General features: G+C 41.1%; 1 protein-coding gene across 1 annotated transcript in view; it reads right to left on the bottom strand.

The window, feature by feature from the left end:
• Positions 1-5,264: 5,264 nt before the first annotated feature.
• The window catches only part of LOC140243528 (uncharacterized), a 78,264-nt gene continuing 67,054 nt past the window's right edge, over positions 5,265-16,474 (bottom strand). The window contains exons 6-10 of the mRNA XM_072323199.1: positions 14,407-14,519; positions 13,491-13,620; positions 9,215-9,452; positions 8,287-8,370; positions 5,265-6,607 (exon numbers count right to left, since the gene is read on the bottom strand). Of these exons, the coding sequence (XP_072179300.1) occupies positions 5,265-6,607; positions 8,287-8,370; positions 9,215-9,452; positions 13,491-13,620; positions 14,407-14,519 (1,908 nt within the window). The remainder of the gene's footprint in view (positions 6,608-8,286; positions 8,371-9,214; positions 9,453-13,490; positions 13,621-14,406; positions 14,520-16,474) is intronic.

Raw genomic sequence — 16,474 nt, 5'->3', positions numbered from 1 at the left:
GAAAGTTTTCCTTCCGACGCTAACATGATCAAGGGGAGGCGAGACAGTTTTCACCGCTTGACAATAGAAAGTATGCTCCTAGTGACATCTGCGATGTTCATTCAAGCTTAGCGCCAGCGGACTACGCACGACCAATCAGTAATCAGGATGCCACGCACTGACCAATAAGATTACTCCCTCGTTGCCAGGGGCAGAGTCTAGTTGCGGCGCTAAATCCAAATCTTCGGATACATTTCTGCTACGTTGAAAGTCGGAAAATCATGGCCCAGAAAAATGCTAATTTCTTGCCTTTTGTTTGATCATTTAGCTTTGAAATTTCGGCAGATGATAGACAAAACATTAGACTACAAAATTATGGCAAAAACAGAAATCCAATTTTGATGATATGACTTCAAACTCGATTTTCTCGGCTCAGCCGTCAGCGACTTTAGGATCCTTTTGTTGTAGCGGGTCACAATTACAGAACTCCCTTGAAGAGGGCAAGAGATACATACCAGAGACCTAGACAATCAATAACCTTGATGCATAGTTCCACAAATTTTGTGATGACATGTTTCATATGAGTGCATTCTGATAAACCTCCATGTAGCTTAGCAATGCTGAAAGAAGCAAAAGATGGACTTATCATAGGCAGTTGCTGTAATAATATGTGTTGTTAGCACATGTGCAGTTCATGCGCATGTAATTGTTAATGCGCTCTACTTGTTACGTGCATCCATGGTAACGCGTATCGACAGGATTCTGGAAAATGGCAGTCCTCCTTGGCAGCTTGCTGTGTGGCAGCTACATGTAGCTATGTGAATAAAACCATACCATCCATGAACATTATCCCAAACTATGAGTCATGACTGGCTAATCTTTGAACGTTTGTTCTACAGTGGCGACACAAACTAAAGAGTGCCCCTCCAACATCATCAAGATGTTCACCCATACAAGAGCAGTTTATGTAACAAGTGAGACTGTCATTGCAGAAGAGGTAAGCTTGAAAAGCCTACCACAAGAAGTGGATGGGCATCTGATCCCCAAATAAAGTTTGCACAGGGTGAAGCTCAATTTTCCCACAAAGACGCATCACTGCGCAGCATAGCAAATTTGGCTATGTAACTGCCTTACAGTAAGAGATTGCGCAGGAGATGCAAGATTTACTCCTCACCTGTCCCGCTGACCACCCTTATGAAGTTCTCAAAGAATAAAAGAAACTCATCCATTAGACATCTGAACCCGAACAGTGCTGCTTGTAGCTGTTTCTAACTGAGGAAGAGCTCGGCGATAGAAACCCCCTTCCCCTTTCTGCGAAAAATGCACCAGTTGTTGTGCGAACACAAGCTGGAAGATGGTGTAGCGGTTCACCATCAGCTGTTAAAGCATCTCTGACATACAATGGTCTGAGAATTTGTATCATAAACCTCGTACAATAGTTTTTCATGATGAAAACAAACCTATCGTTAATTTTCTTGTAAAATTTCTAGCTTTTCAGAGAAACTTGAATCTGTTAGTTGTTTGGGAATGCCCACGTGAAAACTCCCGAAATCCTGGGATTCGAGATGTCAATCAGAATGACGCAGCTGTCAATCATATGACATCACAAAAGGAAGGCGCTAGCATGCTCCACCTGTACACAATCACTGCTGTACACGTTTTAGCTTATGCGTTGCTTTCAGCTGTACGTTACAGAGTTGTGTTTACGCATATTTTCTAAGTGAACATTGATGGATTCCTCGCTCAGTTCAGAGTCATCCGAAACAGGAAGTTCTCCTTCATCAGGAGATGAGATTTCTGAGCACAAAATAGCAAATGCAGACGGAATTCTGCCGTATAGGTTCGAACCCATGACAAGCGACAGTGACGGGGAGGATGGAGAGCAACAGGAAGAAGAGGCAGACGGTGAAGGTCGACTGGGAAATAATCGATGGTACGGCAAACAATGAACAACATTATTATTGTCACGGTTAAGGTAAGATTAGACCTACATCACTATATTGCACTGAATGTGCAAAGATTTGCCATAATTTCCACGCTGCATCTTGTATTTTCGGGGGGGGGGGATTTTTTTCACTACTAGGGGTGAGAAAAATGTGTGGAAGGGTGAAATATGACCTGAAATTGTGTAATATAAACCATTTAATTCATTGAAAGTCCTTCCCGCGTCAGGAGACCTTTAAAATATGCTAACAAATGTTTGTCAACAAACAAAAGTTCTTTGCCCTTTTCTCCAAGGAATCATAGCGCCGCAATGCTCAGCCACTTTGTTTTGGCCCACCATGTGTACATCCTTCATCTACATGTATATTCGCCCGCATACGTCATGAAAGGTCGCGTAATTTCCTTTCACTTGATTGGGTGATTAGTGGCTGCATTGCGATACCATTATTTGGTGTGTTTAATCAGTTTTTCACGTACTTTTGAGCTTTTTACTCAATGTATATTTGATTAAGATGGAAAGTAGCTTTTATAATATGGCAATTTTATGTCATGTGTTCATAGTTGTTAATAAATCTTAATGACTGTGGTGAGGTTTTTGCAAAATTACTAAATTTCTAAATGTAATCCAGCACAATTACGTCTCATTTTGACATTTTCCCTCCATATCGAAGCAAAAGCATCAAGACAATGAGAAGGCTTACGTGAATGCGTCTACAATAGGCCTATCACAGAAAATGACATCTTTCTTCGGCAAGAAGGAAGACACTTCTGTTATTATTGCAGAGGGTATGTTTTTTAATTTTTTTTAGTAGAGCACAACATGGCTCTAAATTTGTCTGATCATGTTGGACAACTGATTCGCAATATGCTCCCAGACTCAAAAATTGCGCAGGAATATGCTGCTGCCCGTACAAAAACATGTTCTGCATTGTTTAGGAGACAATGATGCTAAAAGTCTGACAAGAAATATGAAAAATCACCAGTACAGCATCATGGGGGGGGGGGGGGTGTTAATTGTCCCGAGAGCAAAAGGATACTTTCTGATATATCAAAAAAAAAAATGAAAACAAAGCAAACCTTAAAAAGAAAGAGGGCCTTGTCCGTATATGGACATGGGTGGAAGAGCATCGGATGAATGTCAGTGTCAATGTTACAGACAGGAACACACAGAAAAGCAAAAACATCCAAGAGAACATAGTCCCAAAGGTGACCATGTGACACAATTAGGTGAAACAAAATTAAAGAAACAGAGTTTATCTAACAGTGGAATCAGGTGATGGAATCAGCTTCCTGTGAATTTTAAAAATAAGTAATTTGCTGGATTTAAGATGTGCATTTAGGTGAGACCAAATTGAAAGAGACTTGGGCATTCCCCTGAAAGAGGCTGAACATCAAGCCCAGGGAAGACCAAACTTGAGAAGGATCACTCGTAGGAGAGCAAAGGGACACACTGTCCTATGCAACTAAGTCCAGTTAAGTCAAGGTGTTACACTGGAATAGCATTGATATACAAAATATATTTGATGAATAAAAATGCTATGTGAATATTCAGTATTTTGTTATAAATGAACAGGGGATAAGGGAGGGTAAATATTTTGGGTTTTCTTTGTGTTTTTTATCAATGCATTGTATTTTTGATTTTGTTTGTATTGTTATTTCTGTTATTGTCTGTTATTTATCGGGCACGGATCACCTGAAGAACAGCTCATGGCTGAAGCAGGTGCCGTGCTAAAATGGAAAAAAAAAAACATCTGAATCTGCATTTGCATGTACATTCTTACGTATCCAACTTTATAAAGGGGATCACTTGTCTCAAGCCTTTGGCTTTCTTTGTGAACTCCCCGACACATTTTACTCTGTATATATTTCTATTTTTATGATTATCAATAAAGTGAATTGAATTGAATTGAAAAAAAAAAAGAAGAAGAAATGAACTGAATTGAACTGAACTGACCTGAATCTGAAGCACATGTGAACTTACTTGGAAAATGCAAATGTAAATTCTACACAATGCCAATACAATTGACACCAGATGTGCATGCCTCACTCTTATCCCAAGCAAAAATGTGGACCCACTATTAATGCACACCTATACACCAATACTGCCAATATTGACTTTGCAAACCCATCACAAGTCAAGATATGCCACTGACCAGCAGATCTTTTCTAATATTGAGTGATGTGGCCACATGATGGCAACATCGTTTGAAATGACATTGCCCTTGAAGAAATGTTACACACAACTCTTTCTATTTCAACAAATGATTTTTTGTCAATCAACTTTACTCTCGAGGCATCAAGGGAAAAAAAAATAGACAAACTTTGTATAGATTATGGCAAAAACTAGTCGGTGAGGACTATTCAATCAAATATTGTCAGTAGTTTGGACTACTTGGGAAACAGCCAAATGTTTCACATGTAAAACTACACTTAAAAAACCAATTATTCAGGGTTTTTTTTTTTCAGTAGCAGTCATGATGAAATCATGGGCCATTACATACTCCGATGGGATTTGAACCAACAACCTCCCGATTGCTATTGATCAGGCGTCATATCCACTCATCCATTAATTTGAACACACTTTCTCCACTACCATTCTTCTGGAAAAAAAAGGGTGTTTCCGGCAGTGTATACTCATTATTTTTTTCCACCTACATATTATGGTTTCTCTCAATGACAAAAACATACAAACAAAACTTATATCAGCATACATCCAGCCTGGATGACTTGCTAATAAGCAGGGGGTGTTTCATAAAACTGTTCTTAAAGTTACGAACGTTTTAAAAATGACTGATGATCAGTTCTTATGCGCTTTTGTATACTAGTACTTATCAGAATTTCAATAATTCAGCACAAGAACTGATCACCAGTCGTTCTTAAGTCGTTCGTAACTTTAAGAACAGCTTTATGAAACACCACCAGGTATCATACCCTTATAGGACATTTAGCACAATTAAGGCAGAGCAGCAGGTATTCTTTATCTGGGTGGGTTACCATGTGAACATTTCACATTTTGGGCTCTCTAAAAGAATATCACAACACAGTGATAAACCAGTGCTCCAGGCAATTCATTAGCATTGAAGTGATAGCACCCCCTGCTTCAAATTTTTATCTAAAATTGATTCACTTTCACAGCCCACACAGGAAATTCACATGTCCTCTGATCACTTTCCCTTTGTGTTTCTAATTCTTATTCTGGAAGAAAAATTTTCTCTGTGAGTTAAGTCAGATACGAGTAACCACGATGATTTCCTGGGTCCCCCTCGCCTTCTCTTCTTAGACATGATTTCCTCAGTTTCACTAGGAGTTCTCCCTTGGACCTCAGAGCCAGAGGGTCAAGGTCAATCACTAGCATCACTGATGAAACAACCCACTTCACTTTCAGAGGACTGAACTTTCCTGGGTCTCCCTTGCTTTCTCTTACGAGACACCACTTCCTCAGCATCACTAGGTGTTTTCCTTTGGACCGCAGAGCCTGCGGGTACAGGCTCATCACTAGCATCACTGATGATATGACCCACTTCACTTTCAGAGGACTGAACTTTCCTGGGTCTCCCTCGCTTTCTCTTCTGAGACACCACTTCCTCAGCATCACTAGGTGTTTTCCCTCGGATCTCTGAGCCTGAGGGTACTGGCTGATCACTAGCATCACTGGTGATACAAACCACTTCACTTTCAGAGGACTGAACTTTCCTGGGTCTCCCTCGTTTTCTCTTCTGAGACACCACTTCCTCAGCATCACTAGGTGTTTTCCTTTGGACCTCAGAGCCTGCAGGTACAGGCTCATCACTAGCATCACTGATGATATGACCCACTTCACTTTCCGAGGACTGAACTTTCCTGGGTCTCCCTCGCTTTCTCTTCTGAGACACCACTTCCTCAGCATCACTAGGTGTTTTCCCTCGGATCTCTGAGCCTGAGGGTTCCGGCTGATCACTAGCATCACTGATGAAACAACCCACTTCACTTTCCGAGGACTGAACTTTCCTGGGTCTCCCTGGCCCTCGCTTCTTAGACAGGACGTCCTCAGCATCACTAGGTGTTTTCCCTTGGACCTCATAACCTGAGGGTGCAGGCTGATTACTTGCATCACTGGTGATAAGACCCACTTCACTTTCCGAGGACTGAACTTTCCTGGGTCTACCTCGCCCTCGCTTCATCGATAGGACGTCCTCAGCATCACTAGGTTTTTTTTCTCGGACCTCAGAACCTGAGGGTACAGGCTGATTACTAGCATCACTGGTGATACGACCCACTTCACTTTCCGAGGACTGTACCTTCCTGGGTCTACCACGTCCCCGTTTTAGTGGCGAAGGGCCCGCCCCGTCACTACCACTTTGGATCCAGGATGGTGACGACGCCAGAGCGTCATCTCCGTCGGTCTCGGTCTCACTGAATCTCACCCGTGACTCTTGCCGCCCTCTTCCAGATGTTAGTTTTTGCTTGCTGATCTCTGCCTCACCATCCTGGTCTCCATCACCTCTGGTCTGGTCTTCAGTAACGTTCAGATCGTCTTCTCGCTCATCTGATGCTCTCTTACGCCTGCTGCTTAATCTGCATGGTCCCTCCGGTGTTTGGCTGTCACTTTGTTCTGGGTCTCTCCTCTCGTCCAGTGATTCTGCTTCATTTGTTGAGTCTAGAGTCTTCCCCTTCATGGAGTTCTTTTTCTTAGATTTCTGTTTACCTGGGAATGACAAGAGAAAAGACCATGCACAAACAGTCACACCTGCTAAAGGGACTACCTGTCTATAGCAATCACCTGTCTAGAGACACCATCTGTCCATTTACACCACTGAATCTATTTCCTGTCTGACATATTTTACTAGACATTTTTCATAGGCAAAAGAACCTGTTTTGAGGACCCCCTGCCCACAACGATCATACATGCAGTTTCCGTCTTTCCTTGGGTGTTATTTATGAACAGTTTGCACTGTATACATGAGGCATACGACTGCACAAAGGGTGGTATCAATTCATTACAGGTATGCCAAGGAGCATTTCTTCAACCCAATCTCTTATGCGGATCTCTCTGCTATTGCAGATACACATGTGTCCAAGCAGTGAAAATGGCATGCAACATCCACATTTATGATGTTTGCATTTACAGAAAAACCCTTATGGGCTCCTTCCACTGGCCTTCACATTAGAGTCATCACAGACAAGGCCACATTAGTGTAAGTACAGGTGTTCTAGACATACACTGTGTTTGTCTGCATGGTGTACTATTAAAGTGATATTTTGCTGTGGGTGTGGTAAATCACAAGTACCGTAAACACTCATATACTCAGGCGAACACTCAGGCACACTGTTTTTGGGGGGTCTTTTTGTCCTGAAAAGTATCGAAAGTTGGGGGTGCACCTTATACACAAATGAAAAGTACCTGTGTCCATGTTCTTTTTTTTTTCCGTGCGATGTCCAAAGTCGGGGTGTGCCTTATACATAAAAGTCCCTTATGTATGTACACGAGTGTTCATGGTATTCATATATCAACTGCCATGCCCTGTAGTTGAGAGTAAAGGTGGTTCAAGTCGCTCTGTGTTTACATCTTAACCGTACCATCATCTTTTCTGCAGTATTATCACTCTTTACGAACATCAGTAGAATAAAGCATTTTCCAATGGAGCTATAAGTATGATACCCTTATCCTTTTCCCCAAAAGCTAAAGTGCTATTAGATGATGCCATACCAGCGTTTTCAACTGTTTGACAAAATGTTTCCTCTCATACAACACCTAAAAAGAATGCAGCCGTCCAATTGGTTGACTGCCCATCACGTGACATGCAGTTAAAAACACCATTGCATGCTGTCACTGTCACCCATGCAATTTTGTTTGAGCAGAAATGGATATCACACGGCTGACATCACTAATTTCCATTGCCTCTTGTGCTGAACTCACGATCGACTCATTTGTTCCATTGCACGGCTCTATGTCACAATAAAGAAACCTTTGCCACGTGCACTCAACAGTTTTTAAGTGTGCATTCTGTCAGTCATTTTACTGTGAACAACTTCAACTGATCAGTTTCGCATATGATTGACTGTGCTGTCCCACTTATCCACCTTTCACGCAAAAAAAAAATGTTGCCACTTCTAAACTAAATTCAAGAATCTGTGTGGACCATATCTGTTGAAGTCTGAAGTGTTGTATAAAACAAGAAATGTATGATCTTTTCTTGTGCAAGGGAACAACCTCGCACGAAATCTTGTACCATCACACTCATGACCATTCACTATTTGTATACTGTTGCATACCAAGCATTCCGTTTCCAGGAAAGGATTTGCAAGTCTTTTAGTCTAGTGATTAGACACTAATCTGGAGAAGAAAACCGATACTGAAAGCTAAGCCATGTGAAGTTGTCTCACCTTTTTTATTCTTACTCTGCTTTGTAGAAGATTTGGCTGCTGCTTTCCTTGGCCTCTTCTTCCTTCTTCTTTCCTCATCAGAAGCTGAGTCAAAGAGGGCAACAGAGGAGAGTAACAATGGTTATCACAAAATGTTCGGCACAAGCAGAATCCCATCAAGTCATACTTACTAAGCATTTCCAACTCTCAGTGCCCCCAATAACTGTTTGCACAAACTCTGTGTGGTCAGAATTAAATGAATCAAATTCTTCATGACCTCCTAAAGATGACAAATCAGCTAAAAATGAAACTAAAATATGATTTTTATGAGAGTATAAATTTTCTCTTGTGCTCTCAGGAACTGATCACGTGGTGGTTCCCTGTTACACTTAGTGGAGAACTGTTGAAATCAAGTAATTTGATTTAGAAAAACACAAAAAACTTGCAAATAATACTCATACAAAAGTAGTGCACAGGCTATTGGTAATGATTTTATGCTATAAGCTTCAATAATTAGAGGTGATGTTTTGTTGTGTGTGTTTTGTTTTTTTCTTCAAAAACCATCAGTACCTGGCTGGGGTCAGTCTTTTTTCTTCTTCTTTTTTTGTAAACAAATTTATAAAATTCATGCAATCACTAAGAATACAGGCCGAAATATGCAGTCCCAAAACTGAGGTACTCTATTTTGACCCCACTAAATAGTGCAACATCACAAATGGTTATATTCATATGATTTGCAACAACATCTAATATTTGCTTCAGTGGAAATTTAAAAAACAGTGAAATTCATCTGATCCAGCTTTGTGTAAAAACACACACACAAAAAAAAAAACCCAATAATTCATGCAAAAATGTCTGCTTCTGTAGTATGCAAGACCTTGCAGAAACACATCTACCACACAATCCATCTAAATGATAGTTTTGGTTATTTTGAAAATTTATGTCTGACCCTCATCATCAGCTTCTTTCTCCTCGTCCTCGTTTTCCTCCTCGACGTCTTGCAGCCGCTTCCTCGGCAGAATGGACCACGCCTTCTTCTTATCAAGCTCCGAAGGTGGCAGGTCCTTCACTCCTGGCTTTCGGCCACGCCCCTTCTTCTTCCTCTTACGTCCTTGTTCTGCTGGAGTTGGCTCCTCAGTCTCTGAAGAGGCTGACGCTTGGCCTAGGTGGCGCTGTGATCGGGATGCCTGATGGGGAAAGTGGAAATGCAAGATGATATCATCACTTGACTAAATGCATTCTTCAATGGAAACTGACACCATTCTCACAGCCTGAATAGTTAAAGAAACTCCAGATACTAAGAGGCCTTCCCAATAGGCACAAGCATATCAGATTCCTGCTCTTACACACATTCCAATGAAGTCGCATCGAAGACAGATGTTGTCATGGCAACAACACCATTTCTTTTTTCCTATATCAGTGAGAAGTGAAGAAACACAATGACTGTGGCAACAAATGAAATATATAGTGATCTTCTCCTAGAAGGAAACCTCTCACATAGAATGTATACAGTACATGAGGAAAACTGGTGAGAAAAGAACTAGATAACTTGACAGTGACTAGAAACGAAAGGTTGAAAAGGAGTGGCACAGTTGATGACGGTGTTCATTTTTTTGTCCGATAATTGTAATAACTATGACATTACTGATAATTACGATCTGCATATATCGATATACACACATACGATAAGTCCGATATACACCAGGATCAATAAAGCGTGGTTGTGAATCGATTCAGAAATTAATGTTAAGAGAATTTATGTTTTCTGTGAAAATAGGATGTGAACTTCAGAAATAAAATAGACACAGTGTAAAGAGCATACATGTGGAATTAGTAATAGAAGCTGGTAAGAAGTGAGTGTTTATGGGAGAGATTTGTACTTTTGGTAGATTAATTTGATCGCTGGATAATTAGTAACTGCCCCATCAATATTGTGACTTTTATTGTAACCTGGAGAGTTTACCTATGTGCGTTGCTAACAAGTTGCTTATGTATTTTATTTTATGGCAATTCATGGCAAAAGAACCTGAAAAGTAACACAAATGTGACTTTTTTTTTCACAAGAGAGAATTAGGCGAAGATGATAAAAGAAAGCTGATGAAATGATAATTTTAGATGAGGAAATTTTGATGTATCTTTATACATTAGTGCAAGGGTAAGCACAAGTGTTATATAAGGAGTTGAGAATTAGACGTCACAGTTAGAGTTGTATTTTGACAAGGGATTTGTTGTTATATATTGTAGCCGTCCGTTATCCAGACACTCAGTATCCAGGATGTATCCGGAGTCGGATACTGCCCAGTCATCCAATAGTTATCACACGCCCAGCTGTAGACACAGGCAGACACCCGCGAACAGGACAGGTACCCATGACTGCCTTCTGCGTGTATCCAGCCACGCTGTGCTGCCACACCTGTAAACACTTCAATGCCGCGACGGACTGCTAGGAACAGGCGTCCCCACCCCGCGAGAACTGGCTATCCGACACCAGTATCCGGCTTCACCTGAGCTGCAGTCATCACGCGGCTATCAACAACATGGAAGTGCATTTAATATGTAGGGACTTAATTCATTGGGGGATCTCAATGGTAAAAACGCACATGCTTAGAGATTTAATCAGAGTATAGGAAATTGTGAAGCAATTTGTTTTTGTCTTTGTTTCCTTCTTCCCGAAAGAACATTTTCGGTGAGTTTGTATTACAATTCGGGAGCACAAAATCCAACATTGCACCGATTATTCTCAAATAAAAGAGTCAGATGACATGATTTTGATTTTCATGGTAGTTCACTGTGTACCGTTTATGATTACAATCGTCCTCGGAGAAACCCTTTGACACCCAGGAAAGAAGAAACAGGGAACTATATATAGCCCTGGTAGTCCACTCGTCAGAAGAGGACTTGGCTGGAGACATGGAGGAACAAGGGTCTACCCCAGGAAAGAAAAAACAGGGAACTGTAGCCCTGGTAGTCAATTCGTCAGAACAGGACTTGGTTCGAGTCAAGGATGAACCAGGGTCTACCCCAGGAAAGAAGAAACAGGGAACTATAGCCCTGGTAGTCCACTCATCAAGAGGTCTTGGCTGGAGACATGGAGGGCCAGGAGGCAAAGACAGCCACTGTGGGGTGGATGAGGACCTACCTTGCAACCAACAGCCACTCAACTCTAGCAAATGCTTCCGAGATGGGCAAGAAAAACAAATAGCCCAATTTTTCGAGGACAACACACTGTTCTATGACATGGGGAACAACGACTACAAAAATAAGACGAAGAGAGGCATCTGTTGGGGAAGCTGGCTAAGTCTCTTGGGTTTGAAGGTAAGATTAAAACACCATTTGAACTTTTCTTTGCCCTTTTTTTTTCATTGAAGGGTAATGCACCTTTTTGTCCTGTCTATTTTTATGTGCTTTGAAGTACATGTACACTGTAAACATTTTTCAAGGTTCCCTCTCATTCTCTACACAGCGGAAATTCTGACAAGATAGACAAACACTTCAGAAACATCCGGACTGACTACCAGAAGCTGAGAGAGAGGGAGGCTAAGGGCACGTCCAGTTCTGGTGCCACCAAACCCATCACTCCTCTCCAACTGTGGAAGATTCAGAGAAAGCTTTCCACCAGTCATTTTACCATTTCAACAAGAAGAAGCTGGCTTCTTCAAAGGTCCTGGGTTCGATAAGCATTTTCAAAGATTGGCCTATTACCTTACTTTATCTTCTAGCTTTTTCCCATCTGGCCATGCACTCTTGCCTTTTTCTTACGTATATTTTACTGTATTTCAAGTGTACATTTACATCTGAACCCATTCTTGCATGAATATGCTTCAGATTCAGCAGCCAGAAACTTCATATGATCAGCCTCAGAAGTAGAGAACTTGACCAGACATCAAAGCATTGACTCCGCGTCCCATTCCCCCAACATGAAGCTATCCAAGAAGGCCAAAAAGGAGAAAGACAGGAACTTGACAGAAGTTCTTGTCAACCTCATGACGGAAAGTAAGCAGGAACTAAAGGAGTCTCAGGCTGCTCTATCTCAGGAATACACATTACAGAATATTTATTGTTCTCAATATCAGTTTTGCATGTATACTATTGGAGCTATTCTTACTGGTTTTCCATAAAATCTCATTAAGGGTATGTTGTTTGGTTTGTTTTGTTTGTGTGTGATTTAGGCAAGCTGTGCATCCCAACCAACAATTCCCGCCACAAGCGAAAGAGACGCATGGACGCAGTGGATGGCTAGCATTCACCACAACATCCCTAAACAAGTGTGGCAGCAGCACCAGACTAAAGCTTTTGTGCTAGTCATGAAAAATGAGGCACCTGGTCAGCAAGAACAGCCTCAGCAGGTCTACGCACAACAGTCCCAACCACCCGAACTCCACGCCTTGCCAGTCTGCCCAGCGGCAGTTCTACCCTCTGCAACAGATGCATCAACAATAGTTCCGTCCCCTAGCATAGCAGACTGTCCTGCAGCAGCACAGCCACCAGCAGTGACCAGTAAGTAAACTCTTCTCTATCCGTGGACCAACTTGCCGTACCAGCTCAAAGAAAAGATCTTGCTCCACTCGGAGGAAGGACTTGAAAACTGCAGCTCTTCACACGTACATATCTCGGAGCAATGATTCTTGAACTGATAGGCCTCTCAGATGTCATTGGAGGTGTAGAAATTCCAGATTTAATGTAATGTCTTTCACCCTGCTCACACCACGGTTTGAAATTAAAGCTACTACATAGTACTCGGCAGGACCTTAACCTGTTGAGGACGAGTATACTTGGGCACATGTCTATGGGAAATGCGTGTTGTAGCCAAATCAAACAATCCTCAACATTCACCTTCCACCAATCTGTATTGCACTGAATGCAGAACAAACTGAATGTCATTCACTCCTGTAAGCAATGGATACCACTATGGCCCAATACATTGTAATCGATGTCATCAAATGTAGAAAGATTCCACAGCAACCATGATCGGTATTAAAGCTCTGAAACTGCAGTACTTTTGGTGAACCTTTTTGGTTGAAATTTCACATTTTTGTCATTACCCAATGGGGATTGTGTTATCATGGCGTTATTTTACACATTTCTTATACATGAATGTACAAATTGGAGCAAAAAGAAAACACTGACAGGTTTGCAAGCACACGAGAGTTATGTTTGGGCTTTGATTTGGAGCATAATCGAGGTCGGTTGTTTTGACCCTCTTGAATTCTCTCCTGATTTCTCACCTGTCCGGGGGTGGAAAAGGATTTCTTCTTGATGGTGGCGATCCTGGCCGCTCTCTCCTGGACAGGGTTGGCCTCTGGCTCCACCTCACTCTCCTCCTCCTCCTCATCCGACAGCAGGTGGGAATGCACTCTGCACACAGATGGATGGATAGAAGGAAAAATCATTATGACACCACCTGTTACACCCGACACCTGTTACACCCGACACCTGTTTGTGATCCTCGCCCCAGGCTCTTTGCTGCAGCAGCATGATAACATTTATACCAGAGACAACATACTAATAGAGAATTACCTCTAACATGGTTACAAAATTACTGATCTAATGTGTATACAGCAACTTATAAAGGTGTTTTTCCTCGTACCCTGTATATAAGCACCCTTTATCACGGCACTTGCATTTGCCCAGTCCCCTAAACACACACAAAATCTGCAAGAATCTTCAGGATAGAAGCAGGCAGATACAAAGAAGATGAAGAAGAAGAAGAAGAAGAAGAAGAAGAAGAAGAAGAAGAAGAAGAAGAAGAAGAAGAAGAAGAAGAAGAAGAAGAAGAAGAAGAAGAAGAAGAAGAAGAAGAAGAAGAAGAAGAAGAAGAAGATCTATATGATCACTTCTGAAGTTCATGTTTAACTTTGGCTAATGACCCAATGTGCTGTTATGGTCATGATACATCTAGCAGACCCTTGCTATAAAGAGTTTTGATCAAACAAGCTCTTGCCACATGACATGATTTTCAATGAACAGCACTAATGCTTCCTCTCTAAATTTCAATCAGTACCAATATCAAAATTTTAATATTGCCACATGAGCTCATTATGCAAGATGACTACACTCACTGTATATTGACAAAAGAGGGGAGGAGGTTCTATCTCATGAAAATTGCCATGATATCCCATCAGAGTAAGAAAAAATACAGACCTCTTGACTATGTAGTCGGCCATGGAGTCTCTGACCAGCTTCATGGAAAGGTTGTTGTTGAGGCCCAGATTCTGCTTCATTTCCTGGTACTGGCTGTGGACAGTGTGAAGTTGCTGTAATGCCAACCAAAGAATGAAAAAAAGGAAATACCAAAGTTAATCCTTCCATTGTAAGTTTCAAAGGCACAACATATAAATGATTGAACTTTGCATATTTGAATGATTCCAACAAAATCTTGATGGATCACAAACAGAAGCGCTTGACAAGAATCTTACTGTGATTTTGAGCCTTTAAAAAATGTGTGTTATATAATCATGTGCAAACACTTTTCTTCTGGCCCAATAGAAAACTCAACTGGGTTTCCCACTAGATTGTTTATTTGTTGTTTTTTTCCCCCTGGTGGTCCATTCAGGGTGGTAAAATTCTTAAAGGCATAATTTACCATTTGCAGTTGAAACAAAAACCTAGCATTAGTGCTTCAAGATTGTTCTAAAATGTGAGTTAGAGATAGAATCATCAAATGAAAAAATTTGAACCAGTATAATTGATACAGTATTCATCGCATAATCGGGACAGGTTGGGAGTAGCAAACACGGCCCCTTTAAGCGAGGTGCCCAATTTCGCGATGAGCACTCACCATACACTAACGGCATACGACATGTACATGTAGTGCACACACACACACACACACACATGCATACTGACGTACTTTACATGTACATGAATACACAACCACGCTACCCCTCGGCGCGACCCTCTAGCTCTCCCTGCATTCTCGCAATGATGTACTGTAGAGTAATCGCAACCGGGTTCTTCTTCTGTCAACTCTCTGAGTAGGAATTGCAAGTGAGCACATGGCTTTGCTTATGTAGGGAAGAAGAATGTTTGCGAAAGCATGTGTTTCGCAATGGCAAGGATACTTATACACGGTGCTTTCGTGGCTATGCATGTACGTGTACTGGATGGACGGAGGTCAAAACACACCAATCCGAAGCTTGCTTTGTAAGTTTGATGCAAACGACAACTGATAGGGAATCTTTGAAATATTGTTGTGGTATTTTGGTAGATTTTTTGTGTAAAATATCAACAAAATCAAAGATCGCTTGAAGAAAAATTGTCCCGTTTATCAGAGGTCCCCGCCCGATTATCCAGTGAAAATAACAGGCATTGGAAATGTTTCTGGGAAGCGTATGTCATTTAAGCGAGGTTCCCGATTATCAGATGCCCGATTATGCGATGAATACTGTACTAAGTATTGATAAATACACAAAATGTGAATAATAGTTATAGTGAAAATGTTTCCAGGCTAAACCGTCTACAGATATGGTTTCATGAGAAAAATAGCGATATCTCCTTATATCTCGGGCTTTATTGAAAAAATTGTACATGGTAGGATGTTTTGTGATACAATTGACCTACACAAATGCATCAAAAGTGATATCTTGAACATTTTTTAAATCACTGCTTCCAAAGGTAAACAGGACCTTTAAAACCTGTAATTTTTGTGGTCCAAAATAAAAAGAAAAATAACAATCCACTTTGCATCTTAGTTACCCAATTGGGCCACCAAATGCTATGTTTTTAAAGTTTAGTGGCCCAACATCTATTTTAAGTGGTTCTGGGTCACCAGGCCACTGCTAAAGTCCAGCCCTGTCTAAAGCATCACTAGCAAAACATGATTTGTCGAAGGTATTTGGGAGAAATGTGATCAAGTCTGCTTTTGCGGGTAAAAAAATAATTTAATTAGAATGAGTTGCATTTCAAGCAAAATTGAACAACCAGTTCTTTCGTAAAACTGCTCAGGCACTGCGAGAGCACAATTTATGCTAAACATGTTGAATAAATACTATTGCCAGAAGATTATAGCTTAGACAAGTTTAATAGAGGAATGTTCCACGACTTCCTAGAGTCTGGAGACTAAATGTGCTCTCTTAAATTGAAATTTGTGCTGCAGCTCCCTCTAGTGTTCCTTAATGGTATAGTCTTCACCAACTGATGGGTTCAATTACGATAAATCTATTAAAGTGGATGAAAGCTCACCAACAAATTTACTAAAGGTTGGTAGAAG

The sequence above is a fragment of the Diadema setosum genome, chromosome 20, assembly GCF_964275005.1.
Source record: "Diadema setosum chromosome 20, eeDiaSeto1, whole genome shotgun sequence".
Lineage (NCBI taxonomy): Eukaryota > Metazoa > Echinodermata > Echinoidea > Diadematoida > Diadematidae > Diadema > Diadema setosum.
The sequence above is the reverse complement of the archived record's forward strand: the minus strand, read 5'-3'. Positions and strand labels throughout refer to the sequence as shown.